Source organism: Micropterus dolomieu, linkage group LG03, assembly GCF_021292245.1.
Source record: "Micropterus dolomieu isolate WLL.071019.BEF.003 ecotype Adirondacks linkage group LG03, ASM2129224v1, whole genome shotgun sequence".
NCBI classification, from domain to species: domain Eukaryota; kingdom Metazoa; phylum Chordata; class Actinopteri; order Centrarchiformes; family Centrarchidae; genus Micropterus; species Micropterus dolomieu.
This window is the reverse complement of record NC_060152.1, coordinates 13,249,406-13,257,949: the sequence shown is the minus strand read 5'-3', so window position 1 is coordinate 13,257,949 and position 8,544 is coordinate 13,249,406. Positions and strand designations below refer to the sequence as shown.

Genomic DNA, 8,544 nt, shown 5'->3' with positions numbered 1-8,544 from the left:
GGCAGACAACACAGTTGGAGAACAGACGACAACAGGCAGACAACATAGGAAGAGAACAAATAGATGACAACAGGCAGACAACACAGGAGGAGAACAAATAGATGACAACAGGCAGACAACACAGGAGGAGAACAGACGACATCAGGCAGACAACACAGGAGGAGAACAGACAACAACTGGCAGACAACACAGTTGGAGAACAGACGACAACAGGCAGACAACATAGGAAGAGAACAAATAGATGACAACAGGCAGACAACACAGGAGGAGAACAAATAGATGACAACAGGCAGACAACACAGGAGGAGAACAGACGACATCAGGCAGACAACACAGGAGGAGAACAGACAACAACTGGCAGACAACACAGTTGGAGAACAGACGACAACAGGCAGACAACATAGGAAGAGAACAAATAGATGACAACAGGCAGACAACACAGGAGGAGAACAAATAGATGACAACAGGCAGACAACACAGGAGGAGAACAGACGACATCAGGCAGACAACACAGGAGGAGAACAGACAACAACTGGCAGACAACACAGTTGGAGAACAGACGACAACAGGCAGACAACATAGGAAGAGAACAAATAGATGACAACAGGCAGACAACACAGGAGGAGAACAAATAGATGACAACAGGCAGACAACACAGGAGGAGAACAGACGACATCAGGCAGACAACACAGGAGGAGAACAGACAACAACTGGCAGACAACACAGTTGGAGAACAGACGACAACAGGCAGACAACATAGGAAGAGAACAAATAGATGACAACAGGCAGACAACACAGGAGGAGAACAAATAGATGACAACAGGCGGACAACACAGGAGGAGAACAGACGACATCAGGCAGACAACACAGGAGGAGAACAGACAACAACTGGCAGACAACACAGGAGGAGAACAGACAACAACACGGGAGAAGGGAGGAAATGGTGAAATTTTCTTATCTTATCTTTCTTATCTGCACTATGCATGTACTTTTACTTTTGTTACTTTTAAGTATATTTTGCTGATAATACTTACATACTTTTACTTACAGTAAGGTTTTAAATGCAGGAATTTAACTTGTAGTGGAGTATTTTCTCAGTGTGATATTACTACTTTTACTTAAGTAAAGGATCTGAATACTTTTTCCACCACTGGTTTCAACTTGCTAACCAATACCTGTCTGATGCTTAGGACCTCATGTGGAGTGAGTCCAAAATAATGTCTGCTGCCTCAGTCAAGTAACCAGTTAACACGTCCTCTTGCTGCGGATTGAAGACTGCTGTGATAGCCCACACAGTGCAGCTGTTTTGATTCTTGTTCTGTTTTGCATTTCTTACAGTATCAAGCCTTATACTGTTTTTCCCTGCCGCACCTCATCTGATGCAGATTTTATTATACGTGCATGCAGGCACAGTCCTGTCGGTTTTAATCAGCCACTGTCTTGGCATGCTGAAAGTAGTAGGATACAAAAAGTGTTTAGTTGTTATTACAGTGTTGATCGTAACACTTTTTGAAAAGCAGTTACAACCACCCTGTCAATCTACTTTTTTACCTGAAAAATTTGCGTTTTGGCTGTAAATAATAATGTAAGGTAATCCTTTCTCAGTGAACGTGGTGCTGTGACAACCACCCCTTTGTTGAAACGAGTCCCTGTCTCTCCTATAGTAAAACACTGACAGGGACCATTTTTCTGCATACCGAGTTCTTTTGCTTTTCCTACCCGCAATTACTTTACTTCTGATGCTGTAATTATTAAGTATAGATTTAGATACAGGTTGCACTATGCACTTTATAATGCTTCAGCCACACCATGTCACTCCACCTTACAGTAATAGATCTGGTCTATTTGTCTTGTCAAATGTCAGTTACTGTGTTGTGGTGGATGGTGTCTTGTCTTGTAAGTTGATCATTGTGATCTAGTCTAGTGTGGACAGTGAGAAACAGCATTTTGTTCATTTGTATACCTGGATTAATGATAATGAACAAACTTGAACTTTTACATTTGATACTTTAAATATAATTGCTAATACTTTTAATACTTTTGCTTGAAGATTTTGAATGCAGAACTTGTACATTATTATTAGTATTTTCACAGTGGTATTAGTAGGCCTACTTAGTAAAGTAAAGGATCTGAATGCTTTTTCCACCACTGCTGCTAGCTTGTGGTTCACCAATATTAAACTTGCATTCCTGTAGCAGAACATTGGCTGAATATAGGCTAAAGAGCATGTGTCCCAAAATATGTCAGATTAAATCACTTCATTTTCTGAATGAATGTTTTTGGCTATTAAATTAAATAACCGCGCTTTTCATTTACATTCCTCTCTTTTGTTTGAATTGGTCCTCCGGTACTGCTACCTCCCTCTCCTGGGTGAAAGGTGTAGCGAACAGGTGGTGCAAAGACAGTCTAACGATTTTTTTTTTTGCGCTGCTCTACCGATATTACGGTACCAGCGCTATGCATTGTGGGACACAGAGTAAGATGGACGCGGCCACCGGGAGCATGTTGAAGCCTCAATAACATATATTTTTAAATGTTAAATTTCCGCACAAGGCAATATTTTATGATTCGTTGTAATAATAACGAAAGATTAAATTGGCACAAGGTCTCTGCTGGACGTGGAAACTGGTAATGTGGCATGTGATGTAATAGCTAATGACGTGTTAGCTAAAGCTAAAGCTAAAGCTAAAGCTAAGGGTCAATGAAAAGATATTTGAAAGCTGAGTTTGTGTTTGATAAAAACAATACCCGACTGGCCAACACGATTTTACCTGAGTAAACTGAATAAATTTCATGTGAAGTTGATAGTTGTTGTGTCTCTGTAGAAAACTTCAGACATGTCTGTAATCGGGGGGTTACTGAAAGCTGGAGCGTCCTTCTGTCAGTCTGCTGGGACTCTGCTGCACACAGCCAGGACCATTTCTACTGGTGAGTAACTTACTGTTACTGATTTCAATGACTAGAACAGGCCAGTTTATTAGTTGTGGCTGTACCGTACCAACAGTATAACGTTTTGCGTCTACAGTCTGTACTTTAGGTTAGGTCTCACAACAACACATGAAACTGACCACAAAGGATATTACAAAAGGATTCAAAACTAGTACCTAAGTTACAACTACACCATAAATCAAATTTAGAAACCAGGTACAAACTAGTAGAGGAGAATATACAAGGAAAAATGTACATAAAATACAAATTATAAAGCTTTATACATTAGCTTAAATTTCATTCATTGGTTAGGTCTGCAGGTAGATAGGCTAGTTTATCAATAATAATCAAGATAAATGTCAAATCATTATTTCTTTCAAGTTTAAAGGCTGATTTTGCTCCTAAGTGAAAATTGAAGAAACCAGATATTTAATTGTGGTTTTAAAGAGGTGGTATTATGCTCATTTTCAGGTTCAAAATCCTACTTAGGGGCTGTACCAGAACAGGTTTACATGGTTTGATAAAAACCCCCCACCATATTTTCTTTCATACTGCACATTGATGCAGCTCCTCTTTTCATCCTGTGTTGAAGGCTTCGTTTTAGCTATGGAGCAATGCATCATGTCTCTAAATGATCTTTTTTTCATCCATAAAATTTTAACTGAGCTCTGTCTCTACATCACAGTAACAACTTTATGTCCACTGATGGCCTGGAGGGTAGCTAGTGTTTGGAAGGGAGAGGAGAGGTGTGTGCTGCAGCTCAGTGTTTTTCCACTGGTGTTTTTGAGGGCGTGTCGGACTAGCCGCTTGGTGAGCGATATACAGGTACTGGTCATATAATTAGAATATCATCAAAGAGTTGATTCATTTCAGTAATTCCATTCAAAAAGTGAAACTTGGATATTATATTCATTCATTACACACAGACTGATATTTCATATTTCCTTTAATTGTGATGATTAAAACTGACAACTAATGAAAGTCCAAAATTCAGTATCTCTGAAAAATTAGAATATTACTTAAGAGCAATACAAAAAAGGATTTTTAGAAATGTTGGCCAGCTGAAAAGTATGAACATCAAAAGTATGAGCATGTACAGCACTCAATACTTAGTTGGGGCTCCTTTTGCCTGAATTACTGCAGCAATGCGGCGTGGCATGGAGTCGATCAGTCTGTGGCACTGCTCAGGTGTTATGAGAGCCCAGGTTGCTCTGATAGTGGCCTTCAGCTCTTCTGCATTGTTGGTCAGGCGAGTTTGCTGGCCAATTAAGAACAGGGATACCATGGTCCTTAAACCAGTTACTGGTAGCTGTGGCACTGTGTGCAGGTGCCATGTCATGTTGGAAAATTAAATCTGCATCTCCATAAAGTTGGTCAGCAGCAGGAAGCATGAAGTGCTCTAAAACTTCCTGGTAGACGGCTACGTTGACCATGGACCTCAGAAAACACAGTGGACCAACACCAGCAGATGACATGGCACCCCAAACCATCACTGACTGTGGAAACTTGGACATCAAGCAACGTGGATTCTGTGCCTCTCCTCTCTTCCTCCAGACTCTGGGACCTTGATTTCCAGAGGAAATGCAAAATTTACTTTCATCAGAGAACATAACTTTGGACCACTCAGCAGCAGTCCAGTCCTTTTTGTCTTTAGCCCAGGCGAGACGCTTGTGACGCTGTGTCTTGTTCAAGAGTGGCTTGACACAAGGAATGCGACAGCTGAAACCCATGTCTTGCATACGTCTGTGCGTAGTGGTTCTTGAAGCACTGACTCCAGCTGCAGTCCACTCTTGGTGAATCTCCCCCACATTTTTGAATGGGTTTTGTTTCACAATCCCCTCCAGGGTGCGGTTATCCCTGTTGCTTGTACACTTTTTTCTACCACATCTTTTCCTTCCCTTCGCCTCTCAATTAATGTGCTTGGACACAGAGCTCTGTGAACAGCCAGCCTCTCTAGCAATGACCTTTTGTGTCTTGCCCTCCTTGTGCAAGGTGTCAATGGTCGTCTTTTGGACAGCTGTCAAGTCAGCAGTCTTCCCCATGATTGTGTAGCCTACAGAACTAGACTGAGAGACCATTTAAAGGCCTTTGCAGGTGTTTTGAGTTAATTAGCTGATTAGAGTGTGGCACCAGGTGTCCTCAGTATTGAACCTTTTCACAATTTTCTGAGATACTGACTTTGGGATTTTCATTAGTTGTCAGTTATAATCATCAAAATTAAAAGGAATGAACACTTGAAATATATCAGTCTGTGTGGAATGAATGTATAAATTATACATGTTTCACTTTTTGAATGGAATTACTGAAATAAATTAACTTTTTGATGATATTCTAATTATATGACCAGCACCTGTATGACGCGCATTTAGCTTTTATCCCTGTGACGTCACAGAGAAACGGCTGGACTACAAACGAGCTGTTTTCAAGCAGTTCAGAGCAGTGTTTTCTGTGGGAGATGGAAACTCCCTTTGGGCTGGACTTTGGGCTTTTTCGCTTTGCAAACCTATTACATGCACAAAAAAGGTATATAACTCAATAAAGGAGAGGGAGAAAACCAAAAAGCATAATATCACCTGTTTAAGCTATTTTTTATGGTCCGAAAATGACAACACTTGATGTCAAACAGTGGAACAAATCTGAGGTCGAACATCAAAAACAATTAGCATGAAATCTTTTTTCAACAAATATGCATGAGTAATATTAAATAGTCTTTTTTCAGTCTCTTTACCTCAACTAAAGAAATATCTGAATAGAAAAAATAAGTGCTAATTTGTGCTAAAACACTTATTGAACATTTGTGATATTGTTATTGAGGAAAATCATATCGCGATAAGCATTATAGTTTTATTGCCCAGCCCTAGTTTACAGTGAGACAATACAGAAAAAAGCAGCAAATATATTTGAGAAGCTGCATTTTTGCTCGATAAACAATGTATTTATCCTTTTTTTTTTGTTTGTTTGTTTTTGTCTGATTAATTTCATGTTGATCAATTGTAGCAGCACTAAATGTAGTATATGTGGAGAAGATACTCAATACTATCATGTGCTTTCTTCAGGTACATGCTGCCACATCAGGATGCATGCCATCCCTCAGCTGAAGAAGGTAGACAGGTGGACTGAGAAGAGGAGCATGTTTGGAGTTTATGATAACATAGGCATCTTAGGTAAGTGTCATAAACCAGTTAAAGCCTATTTTAGACTGTGGAATTCCCCCCCCCTGTTTTTTTATGTTGGTTTTATAGAGCAAAGCATGTAATAAAGCCATTAGGATGAGCAATGCCACTATGGAATCAAATGTGATTAGTTCACTGATTAAGTTTGCTTGTTAGTGTAGGAGAACCAAATAACCTTTTGTTAGGTCGTGGTTTGAGTTAATAGACTTTTTAATTGTTCCAGAAAAAGGCTAAATTGAGAATCAGTGTGTTCTCAACAAGTCCTTACTGGATCATTTTAGAAGATAAATTGTGTATACATTAATGTCTGTGAAGGTTCTCAGTCATCCAGGTCTTAGTTATCCAAAGAAGGTTAAAGTCAAGGGCAACTGGACTTGGTTGAAGATACTAGAAGACGTTTTGTTCCTCATCCAAGAGACTTCTTCAGAACTTAAGATACATTAATGGATACATTAATATGTGCGAATACATGCAAGACCAATTTAACACCCTAGTGTTGATCTTTATCCCAGTTCCCAACTCTTCACAAACTGTGCTTTTCCTACACTTTTGCTTGCTTTCTCTCTTTCTTGCACATACACTGTGCATTGATCTCCTCGCTTTGTGTCTGCAGGGGACTTTAAAGCTCATCCCAAAGACCTCATTGTAGCTCCCTGCTGGCTGAAGGCGTTCAAAGGCAATGAACTGCAGCGTCTAATTAGAAAGAAGAAGATGGTGGGAGACAGGATGATGACTCTGGACAGACACAACCTGGAGAAGAGGCTCCGCTTCCTCTACAGACGCTTCAACCGTACTGGCAAACACCGCTAACATTGAACAAACCATACTGGCAAATCCATCTGATCAGCCAATAAGGACTGTTGGCGTTAAGCAGTGTGATTTCATGCTGTCAATGAGCTGTATATTGCCACTTTTTCTAAGTTATATTCATATAAAGAGAAGATGTGTGTTTCAGAGTACCATACTTCCTTTTAAATCCATTGTTTCGTTCCTATTAATGACTGCAAACACAAAGTACATGATGCCTGAAAATACATTATAAAACTGGACTGAAAAGAAGCTGTGTTTATTCATTGTAATACAAACTCCCTTAGCTCCCAGACAGCGGCATGCTGGTCACATTTGCTATGATAGTCTTGCCTAAGTATCTCAATATAGAGAATAGGCTCCAACCAGCAGAGAGTTTAAAGGTCAGCAATGGAGCTCAGGATGAGAAGAAGCATTAAAATAATAAAAATGGATGAGATTGCTCTAAAGTCAGTGAGACTATTTTGAAAGAATGCAGTGACGTCTTTATGGACATATACTATGTAAATCAGAACATATGTGAATGTGAAACATTTCTTTCTAAAACATGGGGGTGAATATGCTGCTGTAACAGTCTCCACTCTTCCAGGAAGACCTTTATCAATATTTTAGAACCTGGCTGCAGGGATTTTCTCCCGTTCAGTGACATGAGCATCAGTGAAGTCAGGCTCTGATGTTGGATGATAAGTCCTGGCTCCCAGTTGCCGTTTGCAGTTCATCCAGAGGGGGTTGAGGTCTGTACAGCCCAATCAAGTTCTTCAGTACAAAACTGGGAAAGCCACTGTTTCTGGGACCTTGCTTTGTCCACAGAGGCATTGTCATGTTGAAGGCTCATCGCCAATTTGTAGCCACACAAATAGAAGCTTAAAACAGTTGATCCAAACCTGGGGACCTAATGATCTTGTTAAAAAGATGCATCGGATTGGTCATGAGATGATTTTTTAAAAGGCCTAGAGAAAGAAATACTTTGATGGATCTGCTACCGTGCTTAATTATGACATCTAACCTTAGCTTTTTATTGTGAAAGACTGGATAGTTATACTGAAGCTCTTTAGGTCTGTAAAAGTCACAATTAGTCACAACTCAGACATAACCTGTGACAAAGGATTGTGAGAATATTTATTTATTTTCTTTTAAGAAAAAAAAAAAGGTCTGGAAGCACTGGTATAAACTGCCATTGGCATGTCCATAGACTTTTGTCCAAATGGTATATCTGTGCTGTTTTTCTTTCAGTGAGGAAGATCAAATTGTGTTATATTGTTTCACGTTTTCATTTCCGCAATGGCCCCGTTTGTCCTGAGACGTTTCCCATTTTTTATTTCTTCAATTCTAATGTCCACAGAGTTGATAATCAAAATGGAAAAAACGAATAGAGGATGTAGGTTCAAATATAACACTGCTATGAATTAAACGAGCAGTTGCAAAGGCAAATGTTACACTGGAGCAGGAGGAGGAAGGAAATGGGAGAATCCCAGGCCAGAGAGGAAACCGTCGAGTCAACACTCTGTAGGCATCCACTGTACCGCAGTGTCGTCCTGCCTCCCTACCCTACTCAGAGCTGCAGTACTGCAAAGTGTGTAGGGAGAGAGAGACGGGGGGGGGGGGGGGTCCGCACTATCGTTACGAGCCCAAGTGG

General features: G+C 40.2%; 1 protein-coding gene across 1 annotated transcript; it reads left to right on the top strand.

Moving 5' to 3' along the window:
* Window positions 1–2,466: 2,466 nt before the first annotated feature.
* Window positions 2,467–7,160, top strand: mrpl51 (mitochondrial ribosomal protein L51). The gene is made up of 4 exons (XM_046045347.1): window positions 2,467–2,628; window positions 2,826–2,928; window positions 5,985–6,092; window positions 6,715–7,160. Exons 2-4 carry the CDS (start codon window positions 2,838–2,840, stop codon window positions 6,909–6,911), a joined length of 396 nt encoding a protein of 131 aa, XP_045901303.1. The 5' UTR covers window positions 2,467–2,628; window positions 2,826–2,837; the 3' UTR covers window positions 6,912–7,160.
* The last annotated feature ends 1,384 nt before the right edge of the window (window positions 7,161–8,544 follow it).

Excerpts from the sequence above, each read along its gene's own strand:
- mrpl51 (XM_046045347.1), top strand. The coding sequence starts at position 2,838 with ATGTCTGTAATCGGGGGGTTACTGAAAGCTGGAGCGTCCTTCTGTCAG. Across the intron at positions 2,929-5,984 it reads AGCCAGGACCATTTCTACTG|GTACATGCTGCCACATCAGG; the intron begins GTGAGTAACTTA and ends TGCTTTCTTCAG. Across the intron at positions 6,093-6,714 it reads TGATAACATAGGCATCTTAG|GGGACTTTAAAGCTCATCCC; the intron begins GTAAGTGTCATA and ends TTGTGTCTGCAG.